At 35.3% G+C, this 27647-nt stretch overlaps 1 protein-coding gene across 8 annotated transcripts in view; it reads right to left on the minus strand.

Annotated features, from left to right (window-relative positions):
- Positions 1-27647, minus strand: part of LOC128246166 (calcium-activated potassium channel slowpoke-like) — a 94935-nt gene that overhangs the window by 51180 nt on the left and 16108 nt on the right. For all 8 annotated transcript variants that reach the window (XM_052964406.1, XM_052964391.1, XM_052964398.1 and 5 more), the window contains exons 3-6: positions 26888-26984; positions 24308-24419; positions 22323-22474; positions 18882-19052 (exon numbers count right to left, since the gene is read on the minus strand). In XM_052964406.1, coding sequence (XP_052820366.1) covers positions 18882-19052; positions 22323-22474; positions 24308-24419; positions 26888-26984 — 532 coding nt within the window. The remainder of the gene's footprint in view (positions 1-18881; positions 19053-22322; positions 22475-24307; positions 24420-26887; positions 26985-27647) is intronic.

Raw genomic sequence — 27647 nt, forward strand, 5'->3', positions numbered from 1 at the left:
CATGGCAGAAACAATGCAAGTAACAACTGATACTTCTGGCAGAAAAAAGAGACATCCCTACAAAGCAGTTACCAAACCACAACTGTACAAAAAGAAAAAATGGCAATCATTATTTTTAACAATGTCATCCACATCAATTAAAAGATTTTAAAATGTTCTGATGCCAGTCATTAATTAAAAATGTTCATGCTTAAATATTTGCTCCTCTGTGATAACAAGGAGCAGTTGCAAATTAAGGAATACAGCTGTTATTACTGGCATTCTACTGTGACAGGAATGGCATGATGACACATATTGATTGCTGTCAAGGACAACACTCTCTGATCTATGTTACAGACATCTCTTATTGATGACATGACAGAATGCCAGGCAATTGTTGTCTGGTTCGGTACCCTTGTTTTAGACCAAATAAGCATATTGAGGTCTCCACTAGACCTTTCAAAAAATATCAGCATGGATGCTATTTCGCAGACATTGGCATATGCAAGAATGTGGAATGAGATTGTCTTGGGACTGTGGTGAGAGCCAACTGTAACTAGAGATTGCTTTTTTGAAAAAGCGCTTGTCTCCCCTATTGTGTGGTCGTAGCTGAGAAAAAATAAATGATGGACATGAAATTTGTAACTTTGGACTGGAGACAAACCAACAGTGAAGTTTGGTTTATTCGATTATATTAAATAGTGAAGAGAAGAAAGTGTTGTTGATTAATCATGGAAAATGTAAACGAAGTTTGCATTGTATGAAGTTCCTGGGCGCAAGCGTTATTCAATTATTGATCGGAAACCATTTTTCAGCTCACAGTCATCGTGACCATGACCTTTTACCTACTGATCACAACATCAATAGGGATCATCTACATAACCAACTTGCATACCAAGTATTAAGTTCTTGGGTGCAAGTGTTCTTTAGTTACTGAGCGGTAACCATTTCTTCAACTCAAGGTCATGGCAACCTTGACCTTTGACCTACTGATCTCAAAATCAATAGGGGTCATCTACTAGTCATGACCGACTAGCGTACCAAGAATGAAGTTCCTGGGTACAAGCGTTCTTAAGTTATTGAGCAGAAACCATTTTTAAGCTTAAGGTCACCGCCAACGTATCATTTTTTACCTGAAGGTAACCTTGACCTTTGACCTTTTGATCTGAAAATCAATAGGGGTCATCTTCTAGTCATGAACAACTAGCTTACCAAGTATGAAGTTCCTGAAACCAAAGGATCTTTAGTTATTGAGCGGAAACTTTTTCTTCACTTCAAGGTCATGGCAACCTTGACCTTTGACCTAGTGATCTCTAAATCAATATGGGTCATCTTCTAGTCATGACCAACTAGCATACCAAGTATGAAATTCCTGGTTGCAAGCGTTCTCTAGTTATTGAGCGGAAACAGTTTCTTCACCTCAAGGTCACGGTGACCTTGACCATTGACCTACTGATCTCAAAATCAATAGGAGTCATCTACTAGTCATGAACAACTATGAAGTTCCTGGGTACAAGCTTTCTTTAGTTATTGAGCAGAAACCATTTTTAAGCTTAAGGTCACTGCCAACATAACATTTTTTACCTGAAGGTAACCTTGACCTTTGACCTTTTGATCTCAAAATCAATAGGAGTCATCTAATAGTCATGACAAACTAGCATACCAAGTATGAAGTTCCTGGACCCAAAGGATCTTTAGTTATTGAGTGGAAACCGTTTCTTCACCTCAAGGTCACGTTGACCCTGATCTTTGACCTAGTGACCCCAAATTCAATAGGGGTCATCTACTAGTCATGACCAACTAGCATACCAAGTATGAAGTTCCTGGGTCTAAGAGTTCTATAGTTATTGGGCGGAAACGAAGTGTGACGTACTGACTGACTGACTGACAGACTGATGGACTGACTGACGGACAGGGCAAAAACAATATGTCTCCCCATGAATGGGGGAGACATAAAGATATTACACGCAAATGATTTTTACATGGAAGGTCACCACGACCTTGACTATTGACCTTGTTACCCCCAAAACAATTGGGATCATCTAGACATCATGACCAACCTCACTTCAAAGTTTGGTGAACCTAGATCAAAGCATTCTCCTGATATTGCACGGAAATATTTTTTTACATTAGAGGTCACAGCGACGTTGACCTTTGACCTTGTGACCCCCCAAAATATAGGAGTTTTCTAAACCTCATGATCAACCTCCCTACCAAGTTTGGTGAACCTAGGTCAAACCATTCTCAAGATATTGAGCGGAAATGTTTTTTACATTGGGGGTCGTCGCGACCTTGACCTTTGACCTAGTGACCCCAAAAACAATAGGGATCTTCTACACCTCATGACCAACCTCCCTACCAAGTTTGGTGAACCTAGGTCAAACCGTTCTCAAGATTTTGAGCAGAAATGTTTTTTATATTGGGGGTCGCCGCGACCTTGACCTTTGACCTTGTGACCCCAAAAACAATAGGGATCCTCTACACCTCACGACCAACCTCCCTACCAAGTTTGGTGATCCTAGGTCATGCGGTTTTCCAGTTATCGATCGGAAACGAAGTGTGACGTACGGACGGACTGACGGACTACCAGACTGACGGACAGGGCAAAAACAATATGTCTCCCCCAGAGAGGGGGAGACATAATTTCAGGATCAAAGGCTTCAAATGGTTAACAAAATCTGAGCCTCTCTAGAGAAATTTAGTTACATTTGCTCAATCAAGATTGCTTTGATTGGACAGAATATTCAATGCATATTGAGACTTGATTCATGTTTACAAATCATTCAAATAGCACTGGCCAAAACACACTCATGCCAAAGAGAAGAATGTATGGCATTTATTATTCCCCATTATGCCAAACAAGCCAAAACATTTAACCCATAGTAGCTTTACAGATGTTCTACACAGAAATGGCATGGTGATGCTGACAATGACAACACTCTGATAAAAGTAATACAAATTAATTGAATATTGAATCGACTGTGGCTTGAATTTTGGAAATTAAATGTTAATATTGACAGTTGATGTGTTCTGACCATGCTCCAAGTCAATGTTCATCAATCCATCCACATCTTTTTATGGCTGATTATTTTGTGAAGGAATGATAAACATAGACTTCAAACATGGTTACCACACATTCATTATCAATTATGACATTTAATTTCCAAAATTTAGGCCATTGTGATTGGAAGAATCTCCAAGGCAACCAAGGGTTTTATTATTAATTGGTAATGCTGTTATCATGGACAGCATACACTCTCTTATCTAAAGAGACAAGCTAGCGCTGATTATCTGTTATTAATAACATGACAGAATGCCTGGCAATGTTTGCCTTGTTTGGAAGCCTTGTTTTGATTCCAAATTAGGTTATTAACATATCTGCTGAGCCTTTCAAGAAAATGTCAGCAAACAAAATACTGTAGATATTTCACAGATGTTGGCATTAGCTAGAATGTGGAATGAGATTTTCTTGGCCTTGTTGAAAGAGCATACTATAATTCTGGAATCATAGGCTACATATTGTATATACAAAATAGCCTCTAAGAGCCATTTAGTCAAAATTAACATAAGCTCAATCAAGATTGATTTAATGTGACAGAATAGTTATTGATGTTGGTGAAAAATGTTTATAGGGTGTGAGACTATGTCTAGAATACCAGGGTTTGAAAAAAAACTCTTCCTGATGGAACTCAAACGGACATGGCTTGGTTTTGTAAAAAAAAACAATTTTGGGCAGTAAAAATGTAAAAAATACACAAACTATGAACATCAGATCCTATGGTCTCTGGTTTGCATTGTCTGTGTGGCTCTGACATTTTTACTGCATGCAGTTGTGTTTTACATGGAAATGTGTTTGCTGTTCAAGCCATCTCTTTGAGTTCTGTCAGAATGGGGTAGCAAAATCTGGCATTTCTGGACAGACTCTGACATACCTTCAATCACCAGGAAAGCATTAATGATTCTGTAAAATTAATTTAAACTTGATTGAACATGCAAAGGTGAATAAATGTCTCTCGAGCCAAGACTTTGTTAACCATTTCTTTCATGCAATTTGAAGCCTATGATCCCAGATGGCCCTTACAAGGATCCCAAGACAATTTCAATCCACATTCTAGCTTATGCCAACATCTGTAAAATATCTACAGTATTATGTTTTCTTGAAAGGCCAAGCAGTGATATTTCTAACCTAATTTGGAATTAAAACAAGGCTAGCAATCAAGGTAGGTTGTAAATCACAGCAACCAATATATGTCACCATGCCATTCCTGTTTCGAACAACATAAATAGCTGCTACTTTGTATTTCTTCAATTCTTAAAGCTCACACAGTTTTGTACGCTAATGTGATTACAGAGGAGCAAACCCTTGTGCATTCAATTCCAATTTATGACTGGCATCAGAAATTCTAGGAGAGTAGTAATTGCTGTGAGTTTAATGTAATGGCTTGTTTGACATTGTGGGGAATAATAATGGCCTTACATCATTCTCTTTGAACAATTGTGGTTTGGTCACTGTTAAAAATGTTTTGTAGGCTGTCTATTTTTTCTGTCAGAAATAGTAAATTGTTGCTTGTATTGTTGATGTTTCAGCCATGTTTTATTGGAGATGTATGCAGCACCTCCAGTTATTTTACTGCTGGGAATGATGTCCCATGGGGCAGTTTTATGTTTGCTCATCTATATTTCGCCCATTATAGACTTAGAAAGCTGTGAAGACAAACATTGTTGATGTGTCTACCATTTCCTTTTAATGGAGATGTGTGCAGCAGCTCCAGTTATTGTATTGCTAAGAGTGATGTCCCATGGGACAGGTTTTTTTTGCTCATCTTTATTTTCCCGTAATAAAATTAGATTGCTGTGTTGAATGATACTTGATTGTCAGGTTATGAACTCAATTTATGTGCAGAAACATTGGTAAAATATCTATAGTGTCTTTAAGAGTACTTCTTTTTCATAATAATAATATGTTTGGTTGCTTTGGAGATTGATCCAATCACAGTGGCTGAAATTTTAGAAATTAAATGTTATAAATTACAATAAATGCGTTGTAACATAATTATGCCATTATAATAAAAAAAAAATGTGAATTTATTGACAAACAGTGACTTGGAGGATGGTCACAACACATCATCAGTCAATAATAACGTTTATTTTTTAAAATATATTCTACTTGTGATCCAAAATTATTTTGTACTTATTTTATCAGAGTGTTGTCCTTGCAGAAATCATTATGTGCCTCCATGCCATATCTGAGTAGAACAACTGTAAAGCTGCTGTTTTTTTTTTCAGAATCTTTTGGTGAATTCTCTTGTTTTTTGCATGCTCCTTGGAATCATAGAGGCATAAACTTCCAGTTTACAACTAGCATCAGAGATTTTTAAAATGCTATGATTTTAATGTTATGGCTTATTTGGCATCATGGAGAATAATAATGGTCATACATATCTCTTTGGCATAAATGTGCTATGGCCATTGTTAAGAAGACCTGTAGGCATTATTATATGATTTCATTTTTCTGTCCAATTAAAGCATAGTTGGTTGAGGAAATGTGACTGAATATATCTAGAGGCTCCGATTTCGTTGACCATTTGAAGCCTTTGATCCCTGAAATACAGTTTGCTTTTATCACAGTCAGAAGAGATCTCATTCCACATTATAGCTTATGCCAATGTCTGTGAAATAACAACAGTATGTTTGCTGACATTTTTGATAGGCCCAGTGGAGATGTTAATACCCTCATTTGGAATCAAAGGAAAGATATGAAACAAGGCAAACATAGCCTGGCATTTTGTCATGTCATTAATAACAGATAATCAGAGCTAATTTGTCTGAAATATAGATCAGAGAGTGTTGTCCTTGACAGCAATTAACATAATTATGTCATTGTGCATTTGAAATATCTCCTAGAATTTCTAATCCCAGTCATAATTAGAATTTTATGCCTGTTTTTTTTTTGCTCCTCTATGATTGCAAGAAGCATGCACACAGGTCCAAGAGAGTCTTCAATATATTTTTTAAAATATAGCAGCTTTACAGTTGCTCTACACAGAAATGGCATGTTGGCACATATTGATTGCATCATCTGTTTGTTTCTGACGGAACAAAGAGACATGCCTACAAAACATTCTTAGCAGTGGCCAAACCACAATTGAGATAATAAAGATAATAAAGTATGGTTGTAATTCTTCCCCACCATGTCAAACAAGCCATAACTTTAAACCCATAGCAATTAAAAATCTCCTAGAATTTCTGATGCCGGTGGCAAATCAGAATTTTATGAATGTACTTTTCTCTCCTCTATAATTCCAAAGAGACCGCAACCAGCTCTAAGAACTTAAGAAACACAGATGCACCAGAATGGCACTGTGACACATATTGATTGCTGTCATGGACAACATCAGAATGCCTGGTAATGTTTGCCTTGTAACAAGCCTTGTTTTGATTCCAAAGGTTTTTAACATCTTCACTGAGCCTTTAAAGAATTAATGTCAGCAAACATCATACAGTAGCTATTTCACAGAAATTGGCAGAAACTTGGGCTGTGAAAATGTAAAGGGGATGCCTTAATTATAACTAGAACTCCGCGAGTTGGATGTGTCGCATGACCAATTATCTACTGTCGACATTATAGCTGTTAGATTGGCATTTTATTCATTTATAGACAATGATGTGCAAGGTAAAGTTAAACATGAAAATTAACAAAGGGCAATAACTCTAATATGGAAGCAAGAGATACAGTTTTAGTGCACTGCGATCCCCTTCAATAAGATCTATCTATCTATAAAGTTTCAAGTTCATAACTCTTATAGTTTTCGAGAAATGCCCCGGACAAAATTTAAGCTTGAAAATTAACAAAGGGCAATAACTCTAAACATATAGATGCAAGAGTTACGGTTTTTGTGCACTGCACTTTCCCTCAATCAGATATACCTACAGAATAATTAAGTTTCAGGTTGATACCTCCAATAGTTTACGAGATATGCCATGGACAAAACTTAAGCATGAAAATTAACAAAGGGCAATAACTCTAAAAATATGGCAGCAAGAGTAACGGTTCTTGTGCACTGCACTTGCCCTCAATGAGATCTATCTAGCTATGAAGTTTGAAGTTGATACCTCTTATATTCTTCAAGATATGCCCCGGACAAAACTTTAAGCATGAAAATTAACAAAGGGCAATAACTTTAAAACTAAGAAAGCAAGAGTTACTTTTATTGTGCACTGCACTTGCCCTCCATGAGATCTATTTACATATGAAGTTTCAAGTTAATAACTCTTATATTCTACAAGATATGCCCCGGACAAAACTTTAAGCATGAAAAATCACAAAGGGCAATAACTCTAAAAATATGGAAGCAAGGGTAACAGTTCTTGTGCACTGCACTTGCCCTCAATTAGATCTATCTACATATGAAATTTCAAGTTGATACCACTAATAGTTTAGGAGATATACGCCGGACAAGCGAAAATGGGACGCGGAAGCCGCTGCCGCCACCGGACGCGGCCACCGACGCCGCCGCAGACAAAAGTAACCCCTATATGTCGTCTTTTCAGGCGACACAAAAACCAGAAAGCATAAAAAATGTGATGCATATGGAACATGTTTTAATTATATGTTGAAAAAATAATTCATTCAACAAATTGTCATTACATAAGAAAACTTATTGAATATTGGACCAATCACAAAAGCAACCTAAGACCTTTTTATTCTGAAAGAGAATTTCTATAAGACACAAGTAGTATTTAACCAATGTTTTTTGCCAATTAGTTGAGATCATGACAAGTACAAGGTGTCTGTCTATACAGCTATTTAACTCTAATATGGGATAAATTTCGATAAGCAAACATAAAACTGTCCCAGGTGACCTCACTCCCAGCAATACAGTAACTGCATCCATGAGCTGCTGCATACATCCCTCCAATAAAACATGGGAGAAATATCAACAATGCAAGAAAGTCAACACAGGCAATGAATTATTGCTTCTGACAAAACAAAGAGACTTTAACCATACCTACAAAACATTTCCGAACAGTGGCCAAACCACAACTATACAAAAGAGGACAATGTATGGTCATAATTGTTCACAACAATGTCAAAAAGGCTTTTACCATAAACCTACAGCAATTACAAATCACCTAGAAATGTTGATGCCTGGGTCATTAATTGGAATTTTATGCCTGTAGATTTTGTCTCCTCCATAATTCTATTCGGAATACAAAAAAAATGCAAGAAGCTCCAAGAATCTACAAAAGGTTTTAGTTTCACAGCAGAAAATCTGAGTCCTAAATATTAATGAAGCTCTGAGTAGGGATTTAACCCAGGATCCTCAGATACCGAGTCCATTATGCTTACCATTCGACCATTGCCACTGACAAACATGTAGGAGCTTAACACAAGTGCCCAAGTGTATTGTTTGCTTTCCAATCTTCTAGGCAAAAGAATATTACATATTACATGGACCTAAAATCAATTTCTTTTTGTGACTATGTCAATTTCCAAAAACAAAACCATTTTGAGCAAACCACGTTGGTCAATCATTGATCATGATATGTCCAAGGGTATACCAACTGGATAATGCAATGGATCTAGTATATCTAAATACTATTGTTTTACTGTCATTAATCACCATTTTCAGGGGCAGAAAGTAAAGTGTGAAAAAGCAACACAATTCAGATACCATCACTGCAACATTGCAAGCAACTAATTTGATCTACCCATCAAACTTAGCTCAATATTTCAATACAACAGTCCAGAATCATGACAATTGGCCCTTTCAGTTGCATATGATATGAAAAAAACAGCACCAACACACTGTGCAAAATTACCCGGTAATGCTGTCCTATTTCTTACAGCCTTACATAAATTCTAGCTAAACACCACCATCATGCATCTTGGGAGTAGGCTCATTTAGCTGCCACATTTTCCAGTATCATTGTTTTCCTCTCACTACTTGTAACAAGACCAGAAAGCTGTCAATAATGTTGGAAAATGCTTCTCTCCACCCTGCTCAGCAAGATTAGGTTTTAATGAATGATTTAGCTCAAAGATATAAACATAAGTGAACAACCTGTACAGAAGAACATCATTAACTGGCAATTAAATATTTGATGATCCAGCCACAGGTATATATCTAATGAAAGCATGCCAACATGACAATTATATCCATTCTGATGTACTATCTTGTGAGAACAATTCAAATAGATCAAGGAATGAGCCTCAGTATGATTTTTTGGAATGTTAACTGCTCTTTGTTGAAACTTAAGGTGTGGTTGAAGTGTTTCCCATTAGTTGGATTCATGACCTGAGCATCAAGTGTCTGTTTACACACTTACACAATTTTATTATGGCAAAATATAGATGAGCAAACACAATACTTTCCCATCTGACATCACTCCCAGCAAACCTTATACTGGAGCTCTTGCATAAATCTCGTATAAAACATCGAAGAAGCATCAACAATACAGGCAACAACTTATTCTTCCTGACAGAACTAAGAGACATACTTACAACGCAGTGGCCAAACTAAAACTATGCAAAGAGAACAAAGTATGGCAGTTATTATTCCTCACCATCAATATGTAACAGTCACCGACAGCAATTAAAACTCTTCTAGAATTTCTGATGCTGTTTTAAATTGGAAAATGTTCATGCTTGAGTTTTTACTCCTCTATGATTACAAGGAGCAGTGAAACAACTTAAGGAATTAAGATACAGCTGTAAGTACTGTTATTCTACTCAGGAATGGCACTATGACACATCTTGGTTGCTGTAAAGGACAACACTCTCTGATCTATGTTTCAGACAAATTAGCTCTGATTATCTGTTATTAATGACATGACAAAATGCCAGGCAATATTTGCCTTGTTTCTTAAGCCTTGTTTTGATTCCAAATTAGGTTATTAACATCTCCACTGGGCCTTCCAAGAAAATGTCAGCAAAGAAACTGTAGTTATTTCACAGACATTGGCATAAGCTAGAATGTGAAATAAGATTGTCTAAGGACTGTGGTAAGAGCCAACTGTATTTCCGGGATCAAAGGCTTCAAATGGTAAACAAAATCTGAGCCTCTAGAGATATGTAGTCACATTTGCTCAATCAACTTTGCTTTCATTGGCCAGAATAATGAATGCATACCGAGACTATCCATGCCTACAAATCTTTCTAAGCAGTGGTCATTATAGTGCAGACTCAAAAGAAAGAGAAGACTGTATGGCCATTTTTATTCCCTATGATGCCAAACAAGCGATAACATTAACCCACAGCAATTACAACTTTCCTAGAATATCTGATGCCAGTCGTAAACTGGAATTTTATGCCAGTATTTTTCACTCCTCTATAATTCCAAAGAGCATCAAAACAGTTCCAAAATAATCTACAAAATATTTTTAAATACAGCAGCTTTAATGTTGTTCTTCACAGAAATGGCATGGTGGTACATATTGATAGCTGTCAAGGACAGCATTCTGATAAAATAGTAACAAAATAAATTGAGTTTTGGATCCACAGTGGCTTAAATATTGGAAATTTAATGTTATTATTGACAGTAAATGTGGTTTGACCATGCTCGAAGTCACTGTTCATCAATCCATCCAAATTTTTATATTGCATAATCAATGATCATTTTGTGGATGGAATAATGAACAACGGCTTCCAGCATGGTCAAAGTACATTTATTGTCAATAATAACATTTAATTTCTGAAATTAAAGCCACTGTGATTTTATTAGTAATCTGAAAGAGAGATATACTTAAAGACACTACAATATTTTACCATGTTTTTGCACATAAGTTGAGTTCATGACCTGAGCATCAAGTGTCTGTCTACACAGCTATCTAATTCTATTATGGGCAAAATATAGATGAGCAAATATAAAACTGTCCAATGGGACATCATTCCCATCCCTAAAATAACTGGAGCTGCTGCATATCTCAAACCATAAGAAATCTAATGTCAGAAACATCAACAATACAAGCAACAACTTATTGTTTATACAAAACATTCTTTGCAGTGACCAAAACCACAATTGTGCAAAGATAATAAAGTATGGTCATTATTCTTCCCCACCATGTCAAACAAGCCATAACTTTAAACCCATAGCAATAAAAAAAAGTCTCCTAGAATTTCTGATGCCAGTGTTAAATTGGAATATTATACCAGTAATATTCTCTCTATGATTCCAAAGAGCATGCAACCAGCTCCAAGAATATACAAGCTAAATTATATACCTGTTTTTCTACATAGGAATGACATAGTGACACATATTGATTGCTGTCATGGACAACATTCACAGTCTCTGATCTGTAGGGACAAGCTAGCCTTGATTATCTTATTAATGACATGACAAAATTCCTGGTAATGACTGCCTAGTTTTGATTCCAGATTAGGTTATTAAAATCTCTATGGAGCCTATATATAAAAGACATTAAAACAATGGGAACATCGAAAACTAACTTTGTTGGGTAAAGTAACAGTTGTAAAAACGTATGCGCTACCAAAGATAATATATCCATTTACCGTGCTGGCGAATCCAAGCAACCCCGTTATTGAAAATGTTAAAAGGGCTATCTTCAAATTTATATGGGATGGGAAGCCAGACAAAATAAAAAGACAAATACTGTATCAAAATTACGAATATGGAGGATTAAAACTAACAAACATTGAACATTTTCTTGACTCAATAAAAGCGTTATGGGTTAAACGATACTTGGATGATAATAATAAAAGCCAATGGAAAATCTTCTTTAAAAATAAACTGAAAGCACATGGCAACCAACTAATATTTGAATGTGAAATGGATAAATATTTCATTGATAAAGTGTCAGGACAATGTGCATTTCTGAACAATGTGCTTGAAGCATGGAGCAAAATAAAACAAGTTTACGATCTAAATAAAATAAAAATAGCCAAAACAGTTATATGGAATAACAAAAACGTCCAAAACCTAGGAAACACACTTTTCTACAAACATTGGTATGAAAAGGGTATAAAACTTTTTGAACACATTTTCGATTATAGAACCAATAATTTTTATGTTTTTAATGAAATTGAATATCTATACGGCATAGTAAACACCGATTTCATAAGATATCAGACCCTCATTAAATCTATTTCTGCAGAAACGAAACAACAGCTGATAAAAGATGGAATTAACCACATAAACGGCACGTCGCTTCGAGAAAAAATGGTAGAATCTAGGCAAAGAAATAATATCCTGTACTTAATATTGAACAAAGCAACAATTTCATCACCAGCTTCAGAATTAAAATGGAATGAAGCCCTGGAAGAAAACATTGAGTGGAAAAAAATATACTGTAATATGTACATATCTACAATAGATACTACGTTACGTAGCTTTTACTACAAATTTCTTTTAAGGACAATACCAACCAACAAACTGCTTTTTAAATTGAAACTTGTCGATTGTAGCTTATGTACATTCTGTAACTCGGGTATTGAATCTATTGAACATTTATACTGGGAATGTTACAAGACACAACAATTATGGAATAAATTAAACAACTTCATAGCTTCAACAACAATTAACATAATTATAGGTAAACGCGAAGCTTTATTGGGAACAGTGACAAAAAACAAATACAACAACATATGCAACTTTCTTATTATTCTTATGAAATTTTATATACATTCAACCAAGTATAATAAAAGAACACTATCCTTTGATGCATACTTGACGTATTTGAGATTAAGGATTAAAATAGAAGAACAAATTGCGTTGAACAATGACAAACTTGAAACACACAACAAAAAATGGGAAGTACTTAAACATACAATATAATTTAACAATAAAAAGACACAATTAGCCATACAAAGAACTCTTAGACTTAAAAAAAAAAAAAAAAAAAAAAAACATTAATGGAATCTAATACAGGGGACACCGATCGTATAAACATCATACGATCGGGTGTGTATGAAATGTGTATGTGTGCGTGCGTGTGTGGGAGCGAGTGTTTGTGCATGTGCATGTGTGAGAGCATTATTGTTTCTGAATATATGTATTTCCTATCAACATAAATAGATATGTTGTATATGTTGAGAATTTAAAACTGTACTGATATATGTATCTATGTGAAAAATAAATGAGAAAAAAAAATGGAGCCTTTTAAGAAAATGTCAGCAAATTTAATACTGTAGCCATTTCAAAAGTGTTTGCATTATCTAATATGAGAAATGGAATTGTCTTGGGACTATGGTAACAGCCAACTTTTATTCCCATAAATAGGCTTCAAAGTGCATGTACAAAATGACATCAAAGTTAACAGTGTCTTAATTGGGCAGAAAAGTTAATGCTATTGGTGGGGTTTGATGTGCAACTTACTCTGCCAAGAAATGTCAGGTATTGCAATACATTTTTTTCAGGACTTGAATACATAGCTTGAACAGCGAAAAAGGGTTGCAAAACATGCACAACTCTTTTTTACACAAATTTATTAAGAAAGAAAAAAATCTTTGGCTGTAAAAATGTTAGAAACATGACTTAATTATGAAAACCAGAAAGCATAAAAAAGTGTGATACATATGAAAATGTTTTTTTATCTGTTGTAAAATAAATAAATCATCAAATTTTCATTACATTTGTTTATGAGATTATGGCAAAATATTCTGCATATTGGATCAATCCCAAAACCGTTATTATTCTGAAAGAGATTTTCTTTAAAACACAAGAAGTATTTAACCAATGTGTTTGCCCATTAATTGAAATCATGACCAGTACAATCAGTGTCTGTCTATACAGCTATATCATTCTATTATAGGATAAATTGAGATAAGCAAACGTAAAACTGTCCCAGGTGACATCACTCCCAGCACTACAGTAACTGCATCCATGAGCTGCTGCATACATCCCTCCAATAAAACATGGGACAAATATCAACAATGCTGAAAATCAACATAGGCAGTGACTTATTGCTTCTGACAAAACAAAGAGACTTTAATCATGACTTACAAAATATTTCTTAACAGTGGCCAAACCACAATTATGCAAAAGAGAACAATGTATGGCCATTATAATTCCCCACATTGTCAAACACAAGCCATTACATTAATCCCACAGCAATTACAAATCACCTAGAAATTCTGATGCCAGTCATTAATTGGAATTTTATGCCTGTAGTTTTCCTCTCCTCTGTGTTTACATAATGTGCATGCAAACAGCTCCAAGAATGTAAGGAATACAGGACAGAGCAACTATTACTGTTGCTGAACACAGAATGGCATTGGTAACACTAAATGATTGCTGTCAAGGACAACACTTGACAAACAAGCGCTGATTTTCTGTTAAGACTGTCATAATTTTATGCCTGTAGTTTATGCGGAAAACAAAAAAAAGAATGAAAGAAGAAGCCCCAAGAATCTACAAAAGGTTTTAGATGTACAGCAGAAAACCTGAGTACTAAATATTAATGAAGCTCTCAGTAGACATTGAACCCAGGATTCTCAGTATGATAGCCCAATATGATTACCATCTGGCCATTGCCACCGGAAAAACATATGTCAGTAGGATATTTACATCAGTGCCAATGTATGTTGTTGGTTTGACAGCCCTCCAGGCATAACAAACTGACATGGACCTCAAATCAATTTCTTTCCAAGACTATATCAATTTCCAACAAACAACCATTTCAGCAAACCACAATGGTCAATCATTGATCATGAGATGTCCCAGGGTATACCACTTGGATAATCCAATGGATCTAAGTATCTATAAATATTACTGTTTAACTATTGGAACTCGCCATTCTCAAGGGCAGAAAGTTAAGTATAAACAATATAATTTAGATACCATCACTGCAACATTGCTAGCAACTATTGATCCTAAGATCACATTTAGCTCAATATATGACTCAAAATTGATGGAAATTGTCCCTCTCAGTTGTATTTGATAAGAAAAATCAACATCAAAATATCCTACTAATGCTATCCTATTTCTTACAGCCTTACATAATTTCTTGCTGAACATCATGTGCACCTTGAGAGCATGCTCATTTAGCTGCCACTTATAATTTTCCAGTATCATTGTTTTCCTCTCACTATTTGTAACAAGCCCAGAAAGCTGTCAATAATGTTGGAAAATGCTTCTCTCCACCCTGCTCAGCAAGATTAGATATTAATGAATGATTTAGCTCAAAGATATAAACATAAGTGAACAACTTGTACAGAAGAACATCATTAATTGTCAATTAAATATTTGATGATCCTGCCACAGGCATATATCTTATGAAAGCATGCCAACATGACAAACATATCCATTCTGATGTACTATCCAGTGGGAACAATTAAAATAGATCAAGGATTAAGCCTCAGTATGATTTTTCACTTGGAATGGTTAATGCTCTATGTTTAAAATTAAGGTGTGGGTATTTAGATATCATGTTTATAAAAACTCATCGTCAGCAATCACGTTACTTAAATCTGTTATACTTTATAAATATCGTGAGACTGACAAAATCTTGTTTTAAAGAATATATTTGCATGTTACAAATAAATATTTTTCAATAACCATGTATTGTCAGTGGTGTCCATGACCTGGATGTCTTGACTGCTGACAAATTCCATTGTACTGAAAAGGCGAACCCATTTCCGATTCAATCCTGGCATTCGCTTAAACAATCAACAGGAAAGCAAGAAGTTATCTTGCTGAACCAATGAAACTGCCTCTTTTTTATTATTCATCTATGATTACAAGATTTTCTAAGCCAAATCGCCAAAGGTACCAACAAAACAAAGCATAGTAGTATATTGGGGGTAGCTGACGGTGATTAAAGCTTTCAGACAAATGATGCCCTGGCTTAGAAAAAAGTGGTCTTAGTCTTATAACTCCCATACTATGTACATTAAACACATTCCTAAATGTTAATCAAGCAATTATAGGATTTAAGAGACAATCTCTGTCTAATGTATAACTCCAATGTACTTTATATCTTTGGTAGAATTATAAAACTTTTTCAATATGATATCAGAAAAACTGATTAATTAAGGCCAAAAGATTCAAATGTCCCACTGTCCATACTTCTTATGTCTAAGTTATAAATAAGAGTTTTTAAGATTAAGGCATTTGTTTCTAAATGACAAGAGAAACTTAGAATAATTAAGCACCATGCACCCAGCGTCTCCCCCCTCCAGCCCCTCTCCATGTTCAAAATGCCTTTTAATGCTTACATAATAATTCAGCTATTTTTAATCAAAGGCAAATATTTTTACCTCACAACAGAAACAGAGATTTATTAAGGCCCAGAGATTCAAATACTACTACTTTCCAGACTGCTATTGTCCAAGTAATAATTTATTTATTTTTAAGAAAGGCTATGTTCCTATCTGAGAACAAAAACACAGACTAATAAATGCCCCGAGATTCAAATGTCCTATTTTCCAGACTACTAATAACCAAGTAATAATTCAGATTTTTTTTTTTTTTAAAAAGGCAATCGGTTCTATCTGTCATAAAAAAACTTGGATTAATTAAGTCCTGGAGGTTCAAATGTCCTACTGTCAACACATCCAATGTCCCAAGTCAGAGGGATAGGAAATGAAAATTGGAATATGTGAGCCTGCAGACAAATTTCCAGGCAATCCCTGGCGCTCATTACATGGAGAAAATATCACAATAAACCACGGCCTCCCATTCAAGCCCGGAGTTCAATTATTTCAGGTGTCTGCTCTTCAGGACAAAATTGCTGCAATAATCTAGGGTATCTTTGAGACTTTGTGTCGATTACTGAAAAAGAATTTTAGGAGATTTGCTTTTAAAAGCCCTTATTTATGCAGAATATTTAGTAACCCCCTTAACTTTTGTCCTGGAATGATACATTAATATGAACATTATGTGAGTCCATTCCATTATAGACAAATTCTGTGAGATTTCGCTGCTAGAAACATAACTTCCATTATCATAATTCAGGCACATTTAAGGCCCTGACAAAATCTATTTGTAGATTAACTTGTTAGAAAGTCATTATAAGCAAAAAGCTGTTCCATTGACTAATAAGAAGATAATTGGATAAACCAACTATGTTCGAGGCCTCAAATATTGACAGAGATTGAGCCAGGCCATGCACAATATAGGAACCTGGAGAAAGAGAGAGAGAGAGAGAGAGAGAGAGAGAAAGAGTGTTTCCTTTGCAGCATGGAACATGTTTAAAAACTGCTGATAAACCTGAAAATTGATGACATTTATTTTTGTTACAGTGTGAGTCAACAGTAACTGAAATCAATATATAAAAAAAAAAAAAAAAAAAAAAAACATTCCGACCTACCTACCCTATTTTTTTGGCAGCATTACCTGAAACGCACCTATTTTTTCATTTGGCCTTATCCCTGTTAAACATTCATAACTTTCTTGGTTTAAACAGTATTGATATCAATTAAACATTTCAAGATACAATTTTTCATCCTTATTAAAGTATTTACTGTTGGAATGATTCTAAAAAATACCCAAGTAATCTTAGTACAAAAACAAAATAATCCTGACAGAATTAAGAAGGAAGCTTAGTAACTTAAATCATTACGTCTGGTGTCTATAATAATTTTCTTAAGGTGTCCATCAGGTCATATTATAATGCAAGAATGAGACTCAACAGTAAGTGCAGATAGGTGCCAAAAGAGATCACTTGGCCCCCTTGGGAGAATTCCTGAATTCTCTTCACTTTCTTACACAGAATACACAATCAGATTACAGACCATAACAATACTGTTAAACATTAGATGAAACAATATCCCAGATTAATATCTGATCCAGTCTTTTATCTGATAAACCTAAACAACAGGGCATTTTTTCTCACATTTGCTTGGGTATGTAAATTAATAATTCATAAGGATTAGTATTCTCCAAGGTTTAGGGCATTGAGATCTTGCCAGGGAGTAAGAATGATGTATTTTAGATGCCAATCAAAACAGTGTGTACCAATTCACGATCATCAATAATTCATGATTATTTCATATTTCTTTCAAGTCCACCATTCTCGGAACCTGTATATCAAGGAGTGAAAGTGGAACGGTTCTATCTACCAGTACTTCTTTATTTTATTTCCCTTAAAAAAAATCTTTCATCCTTGCTTTGTTATGTCATCAAACTAAAAGGGTTTATTCCCCCAGCAACAATAGCTCAAAGTGGCGGTCATAATGACTCTTGGAAATCAATTAAAGCTAGACTTCCAGACTCAAATAATGACATACATTTTCAACTTCACATATTTTTGTAGCATTGATGACTTAAACATGACAGTCTCTTAATAATCTTGGTAGAGGGTGAGTGTGTAAGTTCATTTATAGTCACACTCGGGCAAGGCCCATTCCACAAGATTGTGCTTAGACAGAATGTAATCCGGTTAGAGGTACCCTGGTTCTTTAACTTGCAACGGTGTATATCACAGTCACACAAGACCCCCATTAAACATCCCTCCTGGAAGACAATTCATATTTCTTTTAAAAATGCAATGGGGTATCAAACCTGTGTCCCCTGGATTGACAGTCAAGTGTTTTACTACTAGACCACGGGTCTGCCACTATTTTAGTTATATGATGGCAAGTTTCATACATTATGCCTAAATTACCCTCCCTTTCCCACTTCAACTTTGAAGAGCCAGTCACTGATAAGCCCCTGAATGGCTGTCAGATCAAAGAAGTTTTGAACAAAATATAGTTGTTGTTTCTTCAAAGTCAATCAATTGATATTATAACAGTTTGATCTGTCAAATGTGCAAAAGTCAATTTACTTTACCTTTAAAACATAGAACTTTGTGCCAGACTCCTGTGATGTGACACAAATAATGACCTTCCAGTTTTCAGACAAGAAAATTATAAAATACTTCTTTAAACAAAAGATTAAACAAAAGATTAAACATAAGGTGGTCAGAGCAGGTCAGTGGTAAACCCAACAATGGTAACTCACAATACTGGCACAGATGAAGATGGACATGAAGAGTCGGCCAAGGATGGTTTCCGCGTAGATGTCGCCATAGCCAACGGTGGACATGGTAACGACAAGAAAGTAGAGACATTCCCAGTATGTTATTGGCTTCGGATTCACAAAGTCCTTGAAGAAGTCACCACTGTTCTCGAGCTGAAGAAGAGAAGGAATGTTATACAATAAAGTCATATAGCAACAGAAACACTAGGTCTTTTCTAAGCATTATGATAATCAAAATTCGCCACAATTCGAGATTTGTTTTCAATAAAATCTTCAATTCTGTAAAATATGAAAGTTTTGCATGATTTTTGAGAATTTTGTCATTTAGAAATAGGGTCAAAATATCGGAGATGTCTTTAAAATGGTATGAATACTGAAACGTAAAATTCTGAACAAGCAGTGAGATCATATCATAATCAAATGCAAAGAAACTCTTTCGTGAGAGGTGGACACCTTAACCACTAGACCACTCTCACCCTAACACATTAATAGGCTAATACCTAGAAAAATTATTGTGGTACTACACTGGATTTTGGAGTATGTCATTTCTTTATGAATCAATAAAAAATAATTAAAAAGTCAAAGCTATGTGTTCAAAACACTAATATCAATGATATTATATTGAAATTCAACTTTCTATTCTAATGTATTGGAAAATAAGAACTTTCCTAGCTTCATGGATTTTGGTTGCTAAGTTTTCGCTATCACTATGTAAACAAAAGACAGAACAATGACTTTAAAATGAATTTAATATGTTTTTGCTGTCAAACATGCAAGAATGAATGGGCCCGATATGGATGCATGAGAAATCATTCAGAGAATGTCATGCAGCCAGTCAATATCAAACAAATATTTATTTGCATATCCAAGGCAGCCAGCAGACAGATGGATAAATTATTCATGGAAATCAAGTGAGCATGACAATTTTTTGATATATATTCTAATTTATATATTTTTCTGGGAAAGACCTAAACCTTTGATGCAGAATTTTCGTCATGTTAAGTATAATCCCATCATGGATTATGACATCAGTATATTCAGGAGCGGGATCCAGGAATTGACATTTTAAACTTAGGGGCACAACCGCCTTTTGTCATTTGCCTCTCCCCCAGAGAATTTTAATTATGTAAAATGTTGGCAGGGGAGTTTGGGTAGTCACACAAGAAATGTTTAACAATTTCTAGTCTGAAATGGTGCATTTGAGTGTAGTTTATTATTGTTCTTACATATAGGCATAAACAGTAAACTTGGACAAGTTCCACCCCCCTCCCCTACTGATATCCGCTGGAGATATTCGTAGAACGATCCCAATTGTTCGCTTCAGTACACAGAAGCTTGACTTCAATGCCTTATAATGTTTTATAATTACATAATGGAAAAGCGAATTCATGACAAGAGGTTCAGTGTTACGAGTGTCTCCATTTAATAATTGATGACCTGTTTTGGATCCATATAAAAGGAAATTCAATGTGCCACCAAATCTCCACAGACTGGCGGACTTATCCAATAGTAACCTGAATCAACAGAACTATCACATAACATTCATGTCCTGTCATTGACACCAGCTGTAACCAAGCTTTTTTACAGCAATAAATGAATAAGCTTTGTTATACCAGACCTACAGAATGAACTGAAGGCACTGGAGCTCTTTTATGAAACACTTGGCGAATTTTTTAGAACTTTGTTAAAGTTAACAATGGGGTTAACGACATTGTTGTTAACTTTTAAACATGAAATATTTGATTATATTATACCTCACATAAATTTGTCCCTTCTTCATATATGTAATCTCAATCGGTCCGTATATTACTGTATTTTGATGACGATCCAGTTTTATGACGTCAGCAGTCCATATTATTTTTTTGGCCGGTCCGGACCTCGCCAAAAATATAATATGGACCGGTGACGTCATACAATTGGTTAGTGCGGCTTGCTATTTTCACAACAGCGAAAACTTGTCGCAAGTAAACATTATCAGGTTTGTTAAATAAAACACATTTAAATCGCTTTAAAAATATTGTCTTGTAATGAAAAGTGTTCGGTATTTTATAAGAAATATAACACACCACTTCGGGCCATATGGCATTATAAGGACCGGTCAGTCAGCCCCCGATGGTGAAAGGACCTCGGCTAACGCCTCGGTCCATATACACCTTTGGTGGCTGTCTGGCCGGTCCTTATAATGTCATATGACCCTCAGTGGTGTGTAATATTTCTTAAATGTGATCACACAAGAACAGCTGAAACAGTTGTCTCAAATCTTGTTAAATATACAGCAGATCTCAAGTGTATTCCTTATGGTTCAAGAGCAGTAATGATTTGAAAGTTGATAATGATGATGTTTAAACAACATTGTTAGCTTAAGCAAATTTTAAACAATCAGCCCATTTTAAGTGAGAGGTGAACTAATATTTTTCTACTGTTAGTAACTCCATAACTTCTATATATGCTTATCATATCTCATTTCAAGAATTCAGATTCCATTAAATATGAATAGCAACGTGACTGAGGAAGATAACGCTGGCTGAAATACTTCCTCCAATCCTCCTATGAAAAACCAGAAGCAATTTTCGGGAACATCTTTTTTTTTCTTCCTAAATATTAATTACATAAAACATTGCAAATAGGCAATGTGGTATGATAGCAATTAGAATCTTGTCACTATAAACCCTTGTCTGATGATGATCGAAGACTACCCAAACTTGGCAAAATGCAGAAATCCTCCAACAAGACATTATAACAGTGAGATGAGGCTGACCATCTTTACCATAGGCAGCAGTGCTAGTTGAGATATATATATAAATAATTATATCCCCAATTATTGTTTCACCATCTCTGACTAATTCAAGTCTCAGTGCCGCTGATAAGCCCGCCAGAATCACATGATTCCCTACTAGCCACAATAATGCATGTATAGGGAACTTTTTTAACATTTGGATATTCATTTTGTTACCTAAACGCCACAAGTTGACTGATTCATACCAATGTAAAATATATTCTTCCACTGTAACTCCACAATATTTAACACTGCATTGTTAAATAAAAACACAAAAGTTAAACAAATTATTTTTTGCCAATACCTTTCTCTTATAACATTTAAGTGTTTTAAAAAACACAAATTTAGATCGATATGTCAACAATGCATTGCATTTTTTAACTATCTAGCAGGTGCCCGTTATCTTTCCGCTTAATATAGTTAGCGCTGCGATCTGTCATTCTTGGTTAGGAAAACAACAAGTGGGATATGGACGCGTAGAGTCGCCAAAACAAAAATCGTCAAAGACTGAAGCGGCTGTTTATATGGACTAGATTCCCTGCAAGGGATACCAAGCATGGAGTTACTATTGGCCATTCATTTAAACACAATTAACTACACTAATAACACCTAAATATCAATCAACTTTATGAGAACACAGTCTTTACCAAGTGAAGGAACCCTCCAGAGGACAGCCACAGGGACAGGAACACGGAGACGAGGTACGACAGTCGGATCACGGTGTTGGAGTTGAGGATATTCAGGTATGTCAGAATGTCGGGGATTGACATTAGCCGCAACGCTCTGAGGAAACGCAACCCTGAAATACCGGTATCAAAACTAAAAAAAATCTTGATCAAGCCAAATTACTATATAGATATGTTTATATCATGAAAAGCCCAAAGTTAAAAAACAACATATTCTTTACAAGACCAGGTTAGATAAGGGCCGCAAGTTATGCTTATTTCGATCATTTCAAACAAAGAAGAAGACACAGGGCTGTAACAATAAGATCAACAGTTATGCTTATATTTAAATGAAGAATTGTTACAGTTTATTACTCTACGTAATACAAAACAACTTCAGATCATTTGGAAATTCTGAACAATTGATATTGTGTGTACCAAATAAATTTTGAAATGCACAATACATAAAACAAACATTCAAACAATAGTATTATACATTGTTTTTCAGAGCAGAGAGAAAACATTTCAACTGATTCATCTTTTCCTACAATCACAAAAATCTAAGCTAAGAAGCATCCAATAAACTCATCATATAATTTCATTGACAAGGCCAGAGATTCTCGAAACATTCTCACTGTATTATCACCATGCAAGTTGTGGGTGTTGGCAACATAATTATTGCTCTAGATGTATGATATGTACTGTATGACATATGGTAGCAATAATTCCCACAACAGTACAAACATTAGCGTGCATGTTCAGACATTTCTTGGCAAATTCCAAGGAGACCCATTAAGTGACAGATTACGAAAGCCACCTTGACAATGGGCTGGTATCAGAGAGGAATTAGCACAAACCTGGTCGTACATGCAATGATATTCATTAAGTGCCAATCATGTGTAATTCCTTTCATCTTCAGGTACATGGCAATAAAAATCAGGTTGCATAAAGAATCAAGCTCAAGCTGTTTCCAGAGAAGTTATTAAACAGCATTTCTATGACCTGTATTAATCGCATGGTTCAATTTCTCAACCCTATCAAATGCTTTTAAATGCTTAGATAGTCCAATGTTTAATTGACTGCCATGCATCAGGAAATACTTATAGCTTTTAACCTTCACCTTCATTTGTGGTCTTGACCTTGCATAGATTATGGTCAACATCCTGCAGTATTTTTGGGGGGAATTTTGGCCCCATTCCAAATGCCAACACATATTTTCTCCGAAAATTAATATAAGATAAACTTGCCAATTAGTCTTAGTTAGAGATTTTTTTTGTGAGGAAAATTGGATGCCTTCTTGTAGGAAACAACAATATCACAGCTTTTAACTTTCTCTGTCTATTTCTGAAACAATTCTTGATAAATTCCAAGAAAAAATGGAAATTCATAGCAAAAACCTTAGCCCCATCAAAAAGGCATTTACCCTCTCTCAAAACATTCATCTTAAACATTTGAGTCAATTGCATGACTTTGAATAATGTTTTTTGAAAAGTGTCACATCATTCTGAGTCATGCCAGACATTAATTAATGTAATCATTGTTACTGCATGTGGACAACTTGACTATACCAAAACTTAATTTTTAATTCAAACAGGACCTTAATTTGTCAGCCATTAGCTGGATAACTAAACTTATAGGTTATGACTATTGAGCCTTAAGAAGTCTAAGAGGTCACTACGTTGTTTATTGTTATTACTAGAAGTCAATGAATCACATGTGTAAAGATAACGATAACCTTGACCTTTGACCTAATGACCCAAAAATCAAAAGGGGTCATACACTGACGATTAACAATGTGCATACCAAGTCTGAAGACTACAAGTCCTTCACAAGTTATTTATGGGAAACAAAACACCGAAGATGAAGCTACGGAGGTGCACACCAATGCCAGGGTAAAGTAATCCTTACGTGTTCTGCTATGCTTTGCAGGGGACAAATAAAAACTGAGATATTATAGCAACACTTACCCAGCCATTGGTGGTCCAAGTAAATAGCGACAAAGGAGGGTGGGATAGTGAAATAGTCGACCACCGAGAACTTGTCCACCCAGAACCATAGCTTGTCATTTGCAGCTACAAACTGAAAACATACAATAACAACATTTATTCGAATTAAGGGAGTGAAGAGCAAAGCTTGTCTAGTTGCAATGTCCTTAATTTCCAGATCCCAAATTGTGTTAACATAGCGAATAATTGTTTGTTTCAGTGTAAAATCGTAATATATTTCACCCAGTGAGCATCAAAAGTTATATTTCACAATTGGCGTAGCCATGAGTGAAATATTCACTTTTTGTGTTCACAGCGTAAAGTATTTTGCTATCTTACACTGAATCAAACAATTTTTTTTTATTAAATGCCTAAAAATGTAAATAAAAGTCATTAATTACACTCTTTTTAGAAAAATGCAAAAATTTGTTTGCGCACATAACAGCATTGAAATTTTGGCCCAACCCTGTGTGTGCTGACGTTTGATTTGGAACCGGAAATGGGCTAAAATCTCAAAACAGTGAATAATATCAAATTGATGTTTTCACTGTTTAAAACAGTGAAACATCAATTTTATTTCACTGATAAATCTCTATAAACCACAGGAAAGCATATAATAAAGTGATATATTCATGAAACTGAAGCTCATGGTGGTCATAAATTAAATCATGACAATTCATGTCACACAATTTTGTGTCACATGGGGCGCGATTGTTCAGAACTCTGTTAAAGTTAACAATGTGATTAACAACATCGTTGTTAACTTTGTAAGCGAAAATATTTGATAATATGCTCATATATTTATACATGAACATGCCAAGCTCAAACAATTGTTTCAAATCATGGTTTTTGCAGCAGATCACAAGTGTATCTATTAAACTTTCAAAGCAGTAGTGATTTGATAGTTATGCACCAGTCAATTGTAACCACGCCCCCCCCCCCCCCAGGTCTGGGGAGTATACCGGGGATAGCCGGGGAAATGGGCCGTGTTTTTACTTTTCAGGTGGCCCCGCAGTGCCGGGTGAATGAGGAGGATTGTCTTCGCTTTAAATATAGTGGGGAATGGGCCTTACCTAGGGTCCCTGGGGTGCGTGGGCATTTGGTGGGGATTTTACCATCTGTTCGTCCCCGCAGGGCGGGGATTTTAGCCAGGTCGGGACCGAAAGTCAAAGTCCCCGCTATTCCCCAGGCCTGGGGTGGCCGTGATTACAATTGACTGGTGCATTAACAACGATGACGTCTATACAGCATTAACTTTAACATGTAAAATTTAGAATCAGCTTATGGAAATATGTGCATGCTTGACCAACACATCAGCAGCCTAGTGCATAAAAATTGTTAGATTGTTTTCACTTAAAATAGAGATAAACAAAAGGTGTATTGATCTGCTAAAATGTTCAATATGCCACAGCAATTTTATATGCCACAGCAAGTTTATAGCCCATGGATATATGATACAGCTCTGAAAATTGATTAGGCCTCAAAAAAAATTCATTTGGTTTGGGTTACCCGACCCTACCTACGGAATAGGCGCCGACCCTACCGTTTTTATAGTCAGTTTGAAAAAAAAATGAAAAACTATTTATTTTTTTCGTTTTTTTTTTTTAGGCCTTTAATAGCTGATATTGCAAATAAACAGACTTGTGAACCTTGATTGTTGTCTATTAAGCCTAATCAAACATTCTCAATTTATCTTTCAACATGTTGTCTAATTAATTTGCTTGTCCTTTAACAATATATTTTCAATGAAATAGAGAACTGTGTTTAAGGCTTAAACCGCACAATTGTATCAATAAGTTAGTTAATAATATTATCATTCAATAACTATTAAATTCAAATGGAAAACATTCAATAACTCAGTTAGAAACAGCTTTTATCAGAGCCCTCCACCCCCACCCCTTAAGTCAAGTAACACATATTTCTCAAAAGAAAAAAAGCTATACATCTCCAATGTTGACAAATGTTTTCAAGGGAAATAATCCATTATGTCATCAAATTTCCTTGGCCATGAAAAGTAAGACTTCACAGCTGTCTGGGGCATTGTGAACGACTAAAGCAATGAGGCTCAACACTCAGGCTTTTAACAAATTATGTTTTTTAGGAATTTTAGATTAAGGCCATTTTTGAATGAATTTTTTTCTAGCTTCAATGGGTTTTTTTCCCAAAGAAATGATGGGTTAAAATAAAAAACAAACTGGGAAAACAATAATATTTGTGAAAAAATATATTCAAAAACTGCAGTCATCCAAATTTAAGTGTAATGTGGTTTGTTTGTTTAATGCTCGTCGTCTTGAGACATTGTGTGTGTCCCGTTTATTTTTTGCTTGGCCTTGTGCCTTTAAATAGGAATTTGGTTAAATTTCAGGCCACTGAGCTATGCTTCCATGGTTAAATTTCATAGCCTGCATTCCATGCATCAATACTGAAAGAAAGAAATTTGATTTAAGCGTAATCAATTTCCTCCTTTTTCCAACATATGTCAAGAATAAGCTAAACGCCGAAAAAGGCAAAACAAATCCTCAACAAAAAGTGGACTAAAGTGTAAATTGCTGCCATGGTTACCCTGATGAAGAAGTAGATCATAAAGAAGACGTTGAAGGCCAGGTCCACTTGCTGGGTCGTACTCTCCGCCCAGGGCGTACATGACTCCACCTGCTCACTGAAACACACAGAAAGTGAGGTTATAAATATAGGGGCTTACATCACCATATCAGTGAGCGTGCGACAACAATGTATCAATGAGCGTGTGACATAACCATATCAATGAGCGTGTGGTAACACCATATCATAGGATCTAGAATTTCAATGATATAGTATGTCAGAGTTACAAAATAAATTGAATGTGTTGCTTGCAAAATCAAATAAATCTGAAAAATAAAGCTCTTTGATGTTCCAAAATAGATAATAGAATTGTTTAGAAATATATTAATTAAAAAAAAGCGATCCTCCAATACATGCATTGATAATATGGCCACATTGCTATATACTGAGGCAAATTCTTGTATGAAGCAAAAATCTGTAGGAAGAGTCTCTGTAGGTAGCTTACAACTTTGTTTCTATGAATGGAAACCCTAAGGTAATCAATATAGACTCATTTTGACATAGTCTTATATTGCATTCCCCGAGAAATTTTCTATCAGATGGTCAGACAGATTTTCATTAAAATTTGTCCCCGGAGGGAAATGAGATGCTTACTGGCAACCCAGTAACAAGGAACTTACATTTAAGAGGTGTGTCAACTCTTTCATTGAAAGATTAATGAATCAGTCTGCTTTTTGTGTGATCAACCTTTTTGCCATGGCTATGGATAGAGGAGTAAAAA

The sequence above is a fragment of the Mya arenaria genome, chromosome 2, assembly GCF_026914265.1.
Source record: "Mya arenaria isolate MELC-2E11 chromosome 2, ASM2691426v1".
Classification (NCBI taxonomy): domain Eukaryota; kingdom Metazoa; phylum Mollusca; class Bivalvia; order Myida; family Myidae; genus Mya; species Mya arenaria.